The 16,769-nt window shown below is 32.8% G+C and overlaps 1 protein-coding gene across 1 annotated transcript; it reads right to left on the bottom strand.

Annotated features, from left to right (window-relative positions):
• Positions 1-6,184: 6,184 nt before the first annotated feature.
• Positions 6,185-10,087, bottom strand: LOC113392575 (protein hunchback). The gene is made up of 3 exons (XM_026629074.2): positions 9,903-10,087; positions 9,216-9,301; positions 6,185-8,765 (listed from the first exon to the last, which is right to left on the bottom strand). Exons 2-3 carry the CDS (start codon positions 9,297-9,299, stop codon positions 7,002-7,004), a joined length of 1,848 nt encoding a protein of 615 aa, XP_026484859.1. The 5' UTR covers positions 9,300-9,301; positions 9,903-10,087; the 3' UTR covers positions 6,185-7,001.
• Positions 10,088-16,769: the final 6,682 nt, after the last annotated feature.

The raw sequence follows: 16,769 nt of genomic DNA, 5'->3' as shown, positions 1-16,769 counted from the left end.
TTAAATAATTAAATTGTGAATAAATGTATTCTGAAAACCATAGCGGTAGTTTTTTTTAAAGTTTGAATCTTAGGTAGCTTATGAGACCCATTTTTTTTAAATTATATATTTTCCTTACTATATTATAAATATATTTAATTTAACGCATGCTTTCTGTGACATGAGTGTATTAGATCTTTGATTTGTTTTGATTTTAATTTGAAAGAAGTCGCTAATAGAAACTGACCTTTGTACTGTCGATAAATGTAAGACGTGTAAATTACGAAGTATACATAAATATTCTCTTACATATATGTATATATACACAAGTTACACATATATATATGTTATATTTTTATAATTCTATCGGTACGAAAAAATAGAAACCCTTCCTTTTTAAAAAGCCAGTGTAGGTATGATTTTGAAATTTGTTGATACTGGGTTTAGTTCCGTATGAACACATAATAATCTAATGTATTTAAAAACTAGTTGTAGTTGAATGCAATAATGATGAACGGTTTCTTTTGAATAAAATAATTCAATGAAAACTATAAAGTTTGATTAATTATAGAAACTTTTTAAACTGTTTTATTATAGATACAAGGTGGGAGGGTGTGAAGAATCACAAATTATCGGTCGTTTGTAGTAGCATTTAAGATATCTTTGAATGCGCAGGCGCCGGCCTTTGATGAACGATTTATGATCCAAATCTTCATTTTAATTTTCTATCGTCTATACAAATTCTTTTCAAGTTTTTTATCTTAAAAATGGTAAATTAATTACTTGTATTTTTTATGAATAAAAATATTTTCCACTTATAAATTTACGTATCAAAAATGTACGGTATGTTTTTTGATTAGGTGAAATATGTTTTAAATGTCACTTAAAAAAAAACTACAAAACTGTTCGTGTTTATTTTATTAATGTAAGTGAATAGCATACGGATTAATATTTGTCTATTCTTAAAAAAAAATTAAGTATTATATACATAATATATCTTATATAATAAAACTTACATGAAAGATATATTTAGCATTGATTTTTTATAAGAATCTCTAATAATAAATGAGGAAATATTTTTTGTAATGTCTAAGTGAAAAAATATACGAAAACAATACACATAAAAGTCATACCAGACGATACAGCGCGTTTCGCAGAAGATTTGAATATATAAACTAATTACGAGTAGCTGCGTTTCGCAGTTTCACTCGCCTTAAATGTACACTATTAACGTGACAAGCTTAATTGCATGCTCTTACAAATGCAAGCTTGGAATGCGTGTTACTTTGATAGTTCATAGTTGGAATGAGTCAACCTTTTTGAGTTAACTCAAAACTCGATCTATAGCCCTTTTAAGTTAAAACCGATCAAACATTTCAGTATAATCGACTAACAAACATCTGAACTATCAAATTTATAATATACATATGTGAAATTAAATATACACGATGAATAAACGCATTAGTTACATTCTTCCAAAGTCGGTTAAATAGGTGAGTAATATATAACAAAACCTTCGTAAAAGTATAAAAGTTTAAGTGGGTTGCTATTTTTTGACTGAGCATTGCAATTGTATTGTGTGCTAAAAATGTGCGCTAAGCAGGTCTCGGTATATATATTTTTTTGTGGTACAAAGACACCTGCATCAGCACGAACCGTGAAAAAAACACGGTCTTTTCATCCATTCAGGCACCGATTCATAGGTTTATTTGAGGTGTATGTAGAACAGAATTGTAGAGTCGTTATTGTTAGTTTTTAATTTGTTCATAATATGTGTTCGTAATTAAAGTACCTACTGTTTAAAAAAAAACAAAATTTTATGTATTACCCTTTGAACTGGTAATTCGTCAGATTGCTGTAATAGTAACTACTACAAACTCAACCTATCGAAGAAGCAACATATTCCCTGATATAGTACTCAGTTAGCACGACCTTCCAAATACTCCCCATGTAAATTCATGGAAGTCCCAACATCATTGTGATATTATCACTTTTTTCTTTCTGTTCAAAACCAACTATAAGTATACTTAGAGATCATATTTTATATCATTACATGTAAAAAAATATAAGCTGTTACCACGGCCCCAATTATTAAAAAATGAAATATATAGTTTTTTGTATTTATTTTTCTAGACATTTTTCATAAACACAATAAATGGTATATAAAAGTAGCTATTAAATTAGTTTCTATGTTTGTTATTAACGTGTATTAATAACACGACTGTCGTTACCCATTTTAAATATAAAAACAAGACACGGATGTCTAAACAGTCGTATTATTAATAAAAGCAATAGAAACCATCAAGTATGTTGAAAATTTTAGTAGAAAATTATTACGTGAACGCCTCTTTATGTTTTCTTCCAATCTGTGTGTAAATGAAAATTTATATAACCTTTTTTGAATAATTTTAGTACACATGTTGACTCCATTCCCCATTACTGTTCTAGCGTTAGGTGGAGTTAAACCGAATTCTTTTTAAGAGTTTTTTGGTTATTCATGAATCTGCAACATCCGTTGGATTTAGGTCAGACGACAATTGTTAAGATACCGGTCCATCGATAATGTATTACTTTTATTGAAACTACTTTTAGAAAATGACAATAAATTACGTACATCCATCCTTACGAGACGGCTCTAGTTATTCTTAATATTTTTGATTATGATTAAACGTAAGAATTCTTTATATTAAACATTGAAAATAAGTTTCATTGATTCATAACTACGTCTAGATGATTTGCTGATTTTTTTATACACGAACGATACCTAAGGTCTATGATCTATGCTTGGATTAATTATAAGTCTAAGGTGTCGCACTACAAAATAACTTAACCATATGAGCTAACTTTATTACCTTGGTATGCGTGTAATACTATTTTCTAGTGTGCGTGTAATACTACTTTACTAGTGTGCGTGTACAAATTTTTCGACGCGTTCCCAACTTTGACAGATTATCTAGGCATAAAAATAAGCAAAAACCTTATGTTATATATTTCGGGTCGATTTTTTAGTTTTATTTTATAGTACTTTCGTGACCTCCCTTGTAAGTCTACCATATGTGAACTACTGTATGAATACAGTATGATCGGGATAACATTTTATAAGACTCACGTTAGTAGGAAGAGGAGGAGAAGAGGTTGTACAAAAAGAATTATTTTTATAAGTTTTTTTTTCTTATTATGAAAAGAAGTATTTTTTTTAAATAGCTGTTAAAATCAAACGGAAGGTCTTATGTTTCGTAGAATTAATAAAATAGCGGAAATTATTTATAAGTACGTAGAACGTATAGAATTACAACATTTATACTTGATAAATTTAAATTAAAGAACTTAAATATAAACATAAAAAGCCATGAATTATTTTTGCATTCAAAACTTTAACCTTGAGAAAAATGTTCGAATTTACACGTGGCTCAATAGTTTTTGTCTCTAGCAACGCAGAACGTTTTTATCTTTTAATTATACATATTTTAGGAATCGCACAAGCATTAGACATCATGTCTGCGGATATAATAACTTTATTTAATATGTACATTTCATAAAAATATATTTTGTAATTGTCTTAAAAAATATTTTTATAATTCTAATTATTAAGATTTCCCTCATTTAAGTATCTGCAGTTCTATTCTGTGAGAACTGACATCGAAACTCACTCGTGAAATATTGAAGACCGACGAACGTCAATATTTTATTTATGATACGTGTATCCCGATTGATATAATTATTAAAGTCACATTTAATTTTCTGACAATTGACGATCGAGTTTCGAGATTGTTACATAATGGCTCTACATTGATGATAAGTTTTTGAGCATCATTATAACAATATTTTCGCACGTGACATTGGCGAAATAATCTGTGCCCTCTTGGCACAAATAAAAGCCAAACCAAAAAAAAAAAAAAAACAATATTAGGTACATGTCAATTGTCTATGTGTCAGTCTGTTATCAAATTGAACTACCATTTCATCGATTTCATTGGTGATTCGTCCTGGTGTCTTCATCGTGTCTAGTCCCTTTCTAGAAACATTAACTGACTAAGTTTTAATTTGATAAATTACATAACTGTATATCTACTTATATATAAATATACTTTTGCATAGGCCTCGGTTCTACATTTATGTCGTACGTGTGTAAATTTTAAAACATGTTCAAAGTATTATTAAGCAATAGAGATTTGACAAGAGTTCATGAATATTTATACGCAGTTTTTACCCGTAACGGTGACATAAAATTGTATTGTTCTTTAAAAAATATACACTCCATAACAATTATCTACTATGACAAAAGATTGAATTATTTTTAAAAATTTCCATACAACGCTACTGTTCAATATTAGTAATTTTTTGTCGAAGGTTTGCGAATTGTATCATTTAAAAAAATATTTATATATTACAAATATATTCGTTAATCTAACCGAAGTTACGTATTCGTAGGCATTATATTTATATTCTTTCACTTGAATCGCAGTTTCCAGGCGCATTTTGTCTAAAAAAATGTATTAAGTACAATGATTTCAAGGAACTAAGACTATTTTAACAAGATAACGTTTAATTTAAAAATTTATTATTATTTAAGCTGTGCTTTTTTTATTTGTATTACAAAGAATGAAACTGAAGAACCTGAGCCATTTTTTTTACATTGTTAATTAATTAATAAATTTGCACATACATAGAAACTTAGTGTGTTATATAATAATTATAATTAATAAAAACACATTTTGTCTCTGGTAGGTGCGATCATAAAGTATTGTTTTTAGATTTTTTGCTTACGCCGCGCGGTCCAGGTGTGTAGAATAGAAACCTGTTAGTTAATCCCTCGTTAGCGGTGTAGTGAATTTTGAGTGCGTAAAACTCTTGAACTACTCTTATGGAGACATGGAACCAACCGGCAATAGCATTCGCGTGAGAAAGGGCCGTCCAAACTCTTTGACCCATACAATCCAATAGACGGCGCGCCGATCGAAAATAGTGGATTTTTTTAAACGAATGACGTTGAAAGTATTGACTTTAAGATGAGGATAAATTTTACGTATTCCAGCCAGCGTATTCCCCGAGGGTGCAAACTACGCTCCCAAGGTGGTCACTTGGCCAGTTGAATCGGGAACTGGTCAAGGAAGCTGCCATCGTGCAGCGGTGGGGTTCTGCTGGAAGGAGGGAGGGCGCCAGCGTCGATGAGATGGCGGGCCACATGCGCAGCGCTCTAAAAGAGGTGTGTGATGCGGCAATGCCGAGGACCGGGCGGAGGGTATCGCGTCGTCAGGTATACTGGTGGTCGCCCGAAATAGCAGAGCTACGGGCGACATCTAACCGGGCGCGGAGGGCATACGTTCCCTGTCGCAGGCGCAACAGCTTCAACCTAGTCTCAGAGGGATAGCTGTGGGCTGCTTATCGCCAGTTAAAAAAGGAGCTACAAAAGGCAATAAGTTGTGCCAAACAGAGAGCAAGGGAGGAACTTCTGATGGGCCTAAACAGAGACCCGTGGGGGCGCCCATATCGTGGTTTGCGAGGGAAGCTCATAGGGCGCTCCTGTTACGGAAACGCTACCGCCAGATCTCCTCCTGCGGCTGGTTGGGGAACTATTTCCTCACAGTACGGTGTTGTGGACGGCGGCGACACTTCTTGCGAGCGATCCGCCCTGGGAACTACAGGCGGAAGTGCTTAGGCGGAGACCTCTCGTTACCGAGCGTGATAAACGCTATGATCGACAGCGAGAGATGCTGGAAGGAAATGGTCTTGTTCTGTGAAAACGTTATGACACAGAAGGAGGCTGCGGAGCGGGAGCATGAGAACAGTGCTGCCGACCCGCTTCGCCGAAGAAGACCGGGGAAAAGGCGTCTTCGTTATGGACACTTCTCCTCCCGCCATAAGTCTCGCCGGGGATAGGGGGTCTCTGTACCCCGAGAACCCCCTAGGAATTGGAGGCCCACAGAGTCCAAAGGCCTACAGTCAGGACGTCACGGTAGTATGCGCAAGCGATCCCGTGACGTCTCCCAAAAAGAAGGAGTGGGTACCGCTGGTTTTTTAATGGATATTCCGGCGCCTTCAGCGCCGGCGAGCCCCACATACCTCCCCACAACATATGGGGGAAACGCGTTATGCGTTTTTCCAGCGTAAAAAAAAAAAAGGATAGTATAGGAAGTATACCTACAGACTCGTGTCGAATGATATCATTTCTCTCTGTCTCAAATATTATTAAATAAAAGACAAATTAGGATAAAACTGGTTTTTTATTATCATATGTTTCCAGCACACAAAGGAAATATACTTCTTTTTTTTATAAAAATTACAATAAATGTTCGAATAACATCTTCATACATTACAATCAAAAACCTTTACCGTAACAAAGTATGTTTAGTTTTCACGGTGGAAATAATAACTACTAATCACAATCATAATGGTAGCTGTACGAAATAAATAAATAAAATTATAAATCTTTAATATACCCCTATAAATACACTCTGACTTAAAAGAAGCGTTAAAATACACTATCGTTACTAATGCGCTATAGGTAACTTCACCGTAGCATTAAAAATTTACATCTTAATATTAAATTTAAACATAAACTTACATGACTCTTAGTGACTTGAACATTGTCTTTGTACTAATTAGATACAGTCTTAATAAATTATTGGTCTTTCGCTAAACATACTTATCTCTAATAGTACACGGGTCTAACAAATTCTTGTTATAGTTAAAACACAGAGAAATCATACTCACATTCTTCGTCTTAAACAATTACTATTTACATTCAAACATTACACTATTACTTATGCATCTAACTTTGACATTTTAAAGTTTTTTTATAACAACTACTATAAAATCGTTTGAACCTCATGAGGAAACGTGCGTACAAACACAAGCTTTTCTACGAAATAAATCTTTGGCTTAAAATAAATTGATTACAAAATGTTACATTTCACCTAACAATAATTTAATTCTAACGATAGAAACTGCCTACAGCTAATAGGCTAATTGGCTTGAACGCAAAGCGTTGACTAGGTTGAATCTTTGCAATTTCAATTAACTCACGCGTGTTGGGCGCGGCCGAGATGAATGAAGAATGCCACGCGATCAGCACTTCTCTCCCCACATTTGTTACACATGAAAGGATCGTTGTATCCATGGAAACCCATGTGTATAGTGTGCATTGTGAGATCGCCAAATGTAATGTCACAATATTGACATGTGTATGAAGTTGGCACAGAGGTTACAGCAGCCTCAGCTGATGCGTCCGACTCTTCGTCAGATGCATTCGCTTCCATTTTATCATCTTCGTGTTGTAGTCTTAAAGCTGCTGGCTGTAATTTAAAAGCGCGACCTTTCCTTCTGTTCTTTAACGCTGTGGTGGGTGTGACGGGTGCCGGCCGATCAAGCGGTGGTGGTGATCCTGCTTCACTTATTTTAGTGTTTGTTAAATCAAGTGCATCAGACGTTGCCGGCGGAGAAACACTGCGCGGTGCTATCGGTGTTCGAGGTAAACTAGCCGGCGACTTGATTGGCGGTGGTGTTGCATTTGTTTCAGCGGGGACATCTCTGTAAGCCAGACGCTGATGTAATATGGATTGAGGAGATGGTGCCGACTGTTTTTCAACCGGTAATTCAGTTATTTTTGGCGAAGTCCTTTGTTCGTAATTATTGTTCGGTGGAAAGAGGAATGAATGTGGTAGCAGCGGCGGCAGATACGGTAGATTAACGGGGAAATGATTTCCAAAGATAGGATGGGTAGGCGGCGGTGGCTGATGTTTATTGTTATTGTTTATTTGTTGCTGGTCGTACATTTTCATAATAGGCTTTTGTTTTGGTCCACGCCGAGTACCGTAAACATCAATTATTGGAAGAGGATTAGGCGTTCCGTCCATGTTTAGTACCATCGCTGGATTGTGTTTATATTTCCGAAGATGTAATTTAAGAGAATGGCAGTATTTTGTAGCGTAGTTACAATCGGCACATCTATATTGATATATATTAGAATGGGACTTTAGATGCGAGTTTAGCATTGATTTGTTTACGCAAGAGTAGGAGCATTGCGAGCATTGGAAAGGCTTGGATCCTAAATGGTTCCTCATATGATATTCCAGGTGATGCTTATATTCAGTTACAAAAGGACATTTCCTGCACGATAGCATTTTTTCGGGCTTGATATGTTCTTTGCTATGTTCCCAGAAACTAAGTTTGGTTACTGCGACGAATTCGCATTGTTTGCATTTGAAGGTTTTAACTTTTCCATGAGAATTCACAGCTGGAACACGGAGACCTGGTTCATCGTCAAAGTCTTCATCGAGCCCAGATCCATCTCGACCATCATCGCCTTCATTTTTATTTTGGCCAATGCCTTCGAAACCCGAATCATGGAATCGTTCGAAAGCTCGCCTTTCGTGATCTCTATCAGGGGACGAGGGCGTTCTCGGTGGTGATTTAGGTGGAGTAGCATCAGCGCGTGCTAACGGGGTCGATACATGAGTTGGGGGTACAAGAGACCGCGGTGAATACGAGCCGTACGGGGATTGTTCGCAATCTTCATTATTTCTATTTTCAAAACCAGGGGGTGTGAGTAAGTTATAAGGAAGGCCGTTGCGATAGGCTTCCAAATGCATACCCAGATTAGCTTTGGCTTTTAGAGGCATATTGTCGTAATATGGAGATGGTTCACCAGTACTGCCGACGCTTCTAGGTGAATGTCCATTGGAATCTTTACTCGACGATGACGGCGATGCACTATGGAAACCCTCAGAATAGAATCCACTCGCTTGTTCTTTTGAAAAGCTTCCGTCCTCCATCGGTTCTGTTTTCTATTGAGAGAAAAAAAGATATTGATGTACTATATTTCGTAACAGCGGGTGTATATAGTTAAATTTAAACATTAAAAGAATATTTTATTCGAAATTGAATAGAAAAGTTAAGTAATAATAGCTTTTATTAAATCGATTGTATTGTTTCAGTTTCATTGAAGGCGTGCTCAGACTGTTCAAATCGCAGACGGTTTAGCAGTTGATTGACTAAAAAGGATATAAAACGCTTTACACGTAAGTAACTATAATTTAGAGGTTAATTGATAAGTAATTATAATTAGATTTGATTTAAGAAAATTACTTTATTGTAAATGAATTTAATGAATTCGGCGTACTTAGATGTTTTAAAATAAATCTATATCAATTATTAACAGTTATCGGTAAGTTAGATTTATTTAAATTTAGTATAAATTAATCTAAACATTGGTATAATATAAGGATTTCACTTACAATAAGTGGTTGTTGCATTAAGGCTCCCCAACTTTGCGCGTGTGGCGCGGGCGGCATGCCGGCGGGGGAGGCGCAGCTTAGCATACCTATGAAAAAACCATACTATATTTTATCTGTGTCTACGTACAAATACGTCACTAAAATTAGCTAACAACGATGATCATGTGACTGAATATGATTCATTTTTTATTTATGTTTATAACGCCTAAACTGCGAATTAACTGGAATACTTCGTAGAAAAAATTAGCTTGCGTGGCGGATTATTGTTAAAAAAATTACGAATCGTTAGGTCACGTATGTACCTACTGTGTTGTTGCAATCGTTTTTAATTAAATAATAATTAGCTTTGTGCCGTAATCTCAAAGGTTCCGACAGCTATTAAGGTTAATTATGTGTTTTATTTTCGATATTAGGTAATTATTGTGATTACTTATGATTATTTAATTTCTTAAATCATATGTGGAAAAACTAGGATTTGCTTGTGTTTTTTTTTTTTCTTAGGTGACCAAGAAGTTTTTATTATTTGTAACAAAATAATTCACAAATTAATAACAACAGCAATAAAGTAAATATTTTTTTTCATTTTTATCACATGACCTAGATTTGGAAATAAATACGATTTCTAAATTAAATATTAAATCATAAAAAATAAATATAATTAAATTAAAAACAAATAATACAACATACCTTCCAGTATTTATCAGCGAACGTTTGTAAACACAACACCAATACAAGTTTAACATATATCTTATTCAACTTCACTCGAGTTTATATTCCACTACGTGATTTCAACTTAAATCCACGAACGTAAAAGCTTTTATACTTTTTAGAGACAACTCTACGTCTCCGCAGCCGAGATCTGTGTGACTTCGACTGCGTCTCTCAATGAACTGAAAAAAATCTGTCAATTTTTATGCCTCGAACATCGATAAATGTATTCTACATTTGAACGCGACGAGTTTTCTAGTGCGAACGGTCTAGCACGATGCCGCGATACATGTGTCCCTTTCTCAGCCCCACAGCCTATTTTTACCTCGAACCAATACGCGGCCGGCTACTGTGGGAGGGGATCAAGTTATTAAGTTATTGTTTATACGATATTAATAATAAAAAAAATAAGCAACTCCCGTCGTGCCGTCATTGTAATAAAGTGTTCGTTGTTGTTTCGGTTATTATGCGGTAATAAAACGGGAACGCGCAGGCAAATGAGATTGTTTTCCTATTGAACCCCCTAAATACGATAATGAAACTTTTATTTTTATTTGCTATAAGCTGTATATGACTGAGCCGTTTTATTACTTAGTAGGGTTAGGTAATTAAATTACTGTTATTTGTAACATAAAAGTAAAAATAATATTTAGGTTGAATCGAATCGTGACTATATATAATCGTAATCTGTTCACAGTAAGTCCCTTTTTATTCATCTGAGTATAAAAATTGACGCATAAAAAATAGAAGGCGCGGCTAAGGGGCGTCGAGCTTTTTATCGCAGCGAATCAACCAATCAGAAAGAGTCGTTTAAAAAAGGAAATCCATGTATAACTTTTTTAGAATTGATACTGAAGCAGCCAATCCGAATAGCGATTTTATATTTAATGTATTTCAGTGGCTTTGTAGTGAGTCAGTTCAGTGGTTAAACGTTACAATTTTGTATCGATTAATTTATATTATAGTAAAGTGAATGTATGTGTGTAGTTCGGTCGTTATAATATTTTCGTCACAATAATATTTAGTAGTAAGAATTTATAAATTAAATATCGAGGCTGATTATTTAAGACATTTGCCATTTTAGTTAAATTAGATTTATATGTGTTAAAGAATAAAAAATAACAAAATCTTTGCCTCAATACCGTATAACGAGTATGTGTTAATGTAATAATAATATAGTGAGTTGAATTGGGTCATAATGAAATATTGGTTATTTCTGCAGAAAAATTCTCAGTGTCTTTTTGGACTATGAAAAATAGCAAGGTTTACACTCCCTCGCCTCGGAATAGTACGTAGAGCCATTGGTCCTGCGTCTGAACTCTTCACGGTCGTGTTTGATTTGACCACCCATTGGATTATAAGTGAAGGGCCTGTGGTAGCACACACACTATGCACAATAGCTAATATTACGCGCTGACGGCCGCTTTGAGTTTGGGTCAATACCTGTCAGGAGGACATCCTCTTCATAATCGTAATAATACATTAAATACATGATTATAACGAAATAATTTTAAGTGATTTTTAATTATATATCGAGTGATTAGCATATGGTTTACTAATTAACGTGGAGCCACGCTGTCTGGTCTAACATGTTTAACATTGCCAAATATATTTTGCTAATTATCGGTACGGAATGATAAAAGTTGGGAATAAATTGGCAAACTAATGAAAGAACCATGTCCAAATTAAATGTTCTTGATGTTGTTTATTATTTTAAATAAATAAGCTTAGTTAAAAAAATACTAATATGTTATTAATATATCTGGGTATGAATATGTTCTTTTAATGTACTATTTATTATTGGAAATTTGATTGGTTTATGTATTTGTGATTTTGTGGTCCTCATTTAATTTATTGCGTTATTGTACCTACTGTTTGTTTCCTAAATTGTAAATAAATAAATACATTCATGATGACATATGGTGACTGCTTACTTTTACAGCCGTTTTCCAGTCTACTTATTTAGCATGAGAAAGGTATGACACATCGGATAACAGCGATCGAAACTGTTTTATAGAAAAGCGGGACAACACGGTCCCGCGTAAAACTAATCAGTGAAGTAGGTATGTTGTAACTAAGAGTTGTAGTTACAACATACTTTATTGATGGTATAATTATGCACGATGTTATTAAAATCGTAATGATATCGTAAATTATATTATGCTAATGACGTGAAGTTTTCCTTAACATGTGTTGATACAGTTTATCATTTTTAAAATCAAAAGTAGTCGAGTAGTAGTTTACTTGGTGGTAGGGCTTTGTTTGGGTAGGTACCATCCACTCATGCTATATTCTACCGGCAAGCGGTATTACTTATTATTGTTGTGTTCCAGTTTGAAAGGTGAGTGAGACAGTGAAACACAAGGGACATAACATCTGAGCTTCCATGATTGGTGACGCATTGGTGATGTACGGAATGGTTACCATTTTAATGGCGTCAATGTCTATAGGTGAACACTGACCATGAGGTAGTCAAATTCTCCGACCGCCTACCAATATTATAAAAAAAAGTAGTATTCAAGTAGGTTTTAAAAGGCTGTACGGTTTGAACGTAGATGAACGAGAAATAAAATAAAAAAATAAGTTCACTTAAATTAAATTTAAATAATATTTTTATAAACGTTGAAAAATTGTCTAGATGCGTTATTTAAATATTGAGAATATTTGTCAGCTGCTTTTGGAGTCGGCAGTCTAAACTAATTAGTGCGTTGCCTTGCTTTAGCTGACAGCGACTGCAGCTAAAACTGATACTGTAAATATTTAAATAACTATAATAAGACATATTATTCGTATAAACTTTCCTTTAATTTACTAAACTTTTTTTTACGAATAAATTTAAAGATTATATTTGAAGAAGATTTTATTTTATTGCGATTTTTTTTTAAATATTAATAAAGTGTTCTTTCAAAAAGCGTCGCTTAAACAAGTAATAAATCCCTTTGTCGTTTCCCATGTTCCACTCATAAGGGTAAAGTGAAATGGGTGGAAAAAATCAACCTGTACAGGTTGCTTTTTTCATGTAAAGTAGTATGAGCATTTTTCAATAATAAAAATTTCTTACTACTTCAAAAACAAATTAATTTAGTCTATTTTTTCTTGAAGGCCGCTAATTATTTGCTAATTATTTACTACAATGAAGTGTCATGCAAAATATGAGTTATCAATTATACGAAAGAGAAATATTTTATTACGTTTAATAATTATTTAAATAAATACACGTCGTATTTTTAGTGAATTGAATTTTAATTAGGTATTATTAATTTAAATATTTTAATAGTTATAATAAACCTAGATTATAGTTGAATATGTCAAGAAATATAAAATTTAAATATGAATTCAATAAAAACATTGACAAATATCATGAGGGCTTCAATATTGGTTAATTTAAAAAATAATTGAATTGCTGTAACTTAACGTAAATTAAAAAAGAAAAATCTAATCATTAAAATTGTATTAAAAAATCGATCAATGATATTATTATATTAAAATAACTGACCGCAATTGTGATATAAAATATAGCGGTCAAAATATTTTGGCGCCAGAATTCTTGTAAATCATTAATACCTACTTTTTGTATTATTATAAAAGATCAAAATATGTATATATTTAAAATATGCTATAATACTTGGCGGTAGGGCTTTGTGCAAGCCCGTCTGTGAAGGTACCACCCACTCATTACATATTCTACCGCCAAATAGCAATACTTATTATTATTGTGCTCCGGTTTGAAGCGTGAGTAAGCCAGTCACACAAGGGACATAAAATGGGCGCTGGTGACCACTTACCATCAGGTGGCCCATTTGCCCGTTCGCTTATCTATTACATAAAAAAAAATGCTTGTTGTATATAATTAATATAATTATACTATATTTAGTATACATATTTTAGTTTTATTTAAATATCTTGTAACATAATATGCTAGTTTTTAATTAAAAAATATTATTGACTAATATATTGAATGATCAACCAACAACTCGATTCAATTCTAACCTCAGCATATCGCATGTCTAGTTTAGACGTCATCAACGCATCCTTCATCGCAGACCAAAAAATAATAGTTACAATTTAAAAAAGTACCATCTTTTATCTAAATAATTGATTTCTAAATATTCCACTGCTGAGCTGAGGTTTTGGAAAGGTTTTTTAGCTCCACCGCGCTGATCGACAGCGGATTGGTGAACACTTGTGCCAGATTACATACAAAACACACGTATCTCACGGAGTCACAAAATTTTCCTTAATCGCAGAGCGCAAGATATGATAAATGAACATTAATTGTCATATCAAATTTCTATAATTTCTATTCATTAAATTCAATTCGTTGGAGTCCCATAAAAATAACGCGATTTATCTTTAGTAAAAAAAAAAAAAAATCAATTGAAACTTCATTTAAATATTTAAATAACGATATATTATTTAAATGGTTAATGTAACTAAATTGTTGACAGTTTATTTGTAAAAGTCATTAAGTATTCCAAATGAAACTGTGTTTCTGTTTACTTTCTTTTACGATTTTATTATCTATCTCGCTGTATCCTTTGTTATCTGTTTATTATAGCAAGTTAAATAATTTATAGATTACTTAGAATTATAAAAATGAGTCATTAACAGCTTTTTAGTGTGCTATATTGATTTTCCCATAGTATTAAATTTATGTAAATATAATTATTTCTATATGTTTTTGATATTTTTGATAGTGCTAATATATATTTGTAGACCGCTTGTTTTGTAACGTAGAATTCTACTTATAAGATTTTTGTGTAAATTTTATTTCAAGGGGGACTGCTATGCTCGTTTTATTTTTAAGTGTCTTTATTAACAGCATTATAAAAGTAACATAACGAAAACATTAACGTATTTATTAAATACGTTAATGTTTTTGAAGTTAGAAAACCATTGCCATTTGTGTAATATTTATTTAAAATTTTACTAATTAATGTATTGTTTTGTATTTATTTACATCTTTACGGTTAAGCTATTGTGAATTTATTTATATAACGTTAAATATCGGTTTTTCCTACAAGTTAGTTTGTATAGGAAGTATATACTACGATCTATCTCTGCCTTCTTTTTTCGAATGAAAAATCAAAGATGACAAGAAAGTGAGATATTCTTTAATTTTAGCTTGTTTAACAGACAACAACATCGTTTATAAGTAGGTCGTATTTGTATTACTTGTTATTAAGGTTTTTATATTAAATTTTATTTATTATTGAAGGTACAAAAATATATATTACTAGCTTTTCGCCAGCGCGTGAGTGCAAGGCCCACATCCTCATGTGCACATAACAATTCAATCCCAGCTGTCCTCCCATAAAAAGGTGAATTAAAGTAACATTCTTGGGATTCAAGTTTACTTCATACCAAATTTTAAATCGGTTCAATCGCTTAGTCGTAAAAGCGTTACGCTTTATACATAAAGACAGACAAACAAACGAAGTCACTTTCGCATTTATAATATTAGTTCAGCATACATATAGATATATAGATTTGTAAATATAATATATGTAACTCATCACGTATAAATACGGAAGTAGTATATAAGGGGACATCCACAAAACACATCCGGAGTAGAGGAAGAGGGGGGTACAGCGTAGCGTTAAGCTGCGTGTTAAGGGAGGGTGAAGTACGTAAAAAGGTTATATAGGTGATGCTGCTGGTAATAAAAGCTGCAAAAAATGTATTTAAACTTTGTATTTAGTTTTGGTCAAATATAAAAAATAAGAAAGTATCTTTCTGGACGCTTAGTATCATACGTATTATATAAGACGTGAAAATTCAGAAGTGCTTTCCTGAATTTGAACAAGCGAGCGAATAAGATCTTAACTATTATTTAACGACAAAATTTTAACTCAATATAGAAGTACACTTAGATTTTCAAAACTGTACTAGTGATAATGGGTTCGATAATAATTATCTCAGACCTGAGACAGACGAAATCATTTAACCGGGATTATATTTTTTCCACCGATTATTATTTTAACGCTTATAGGTTAATTATTATGGATCATTAATACATAATTACTGTTATTTCTATAATGTAATATGTTGCATTGTCGGTGAAACATTTGTTAATTTTAATCTCGTTTGCGGTTATTAAAAATCAAATAACAATTACCGTAAATAATTGTAACGTTATAATGACTTAAGCTATTTTGATGTGTGATAAGCTTGTGTATTTTTTCTTTACAAATACATTAAGATCGTTTAACTTAAAGAAAATGGCGCCTAGTTTTATATACTACTTATATAAACGAATATTCAATATTTTTTATTATCAGAAGAAAAAAATCTATGATTATATAATGAAATGAAATGGATGTAAGTTAAGACTACAGTTGCTATCAAAAATAAATTTAGAGCAAAAATTTAAAAAGTACCTTCTAGATTTTTTTTGTTAGTTATACTATATGTTGGCAGAAGTATAAATATTTTTGAAAGTCCAGTAACCTCTAATCAATGTTGAATATGTCCATTTTCCGGTCAGCGCACCGACACAGAAATATTCGTAGGGCTACGAGAGTGCCCTTATCGCAAGTAAAAAGTAATGCGCTCAGCCTTTATGGCAGTTGCGAGACACGCTCTTTATTACGGAGGGCAGGCGGGCGGGCTGGGGTCACAACGAGTTACACATAAATTGAAACAAATTGTATGAAAAGTAAATTTGTAAAATTCTTAAAAGTAATAAAAAAAAATCACTTGAAGTACTCAGAAAAGAATATCTAGTACATATAATATCAATTAAGTCACTTGGGATCTAATTCCTATTACCTTACATAGTTACAGAACTCACAGGTTCGGTTTTCTATGTTGTTTATTTCAAATTTATATAAAATTTGCATAAAA

Source organism: Vanessa tameamea, chromosome 5, assembly GCF_037043105.1.
Source record: "Vanessa tameamea isolate UH-Manoa-2023 chromosome 5, ilVanTame1 primary haplotype, whole genome shotgun sequence".
NCBI classification, from domain to species: domain Eukaryota; kingdom Metazoa; phylum Arthropoda; class Insecta; order Lepidoptera; family Nymphalidae; genus Vanessa; species Vanessa tameamea.
Note: the sequence above shows the minus strand (reverse complement) of the source record. Positions and strands in the feature narration are given on the sequence as shown.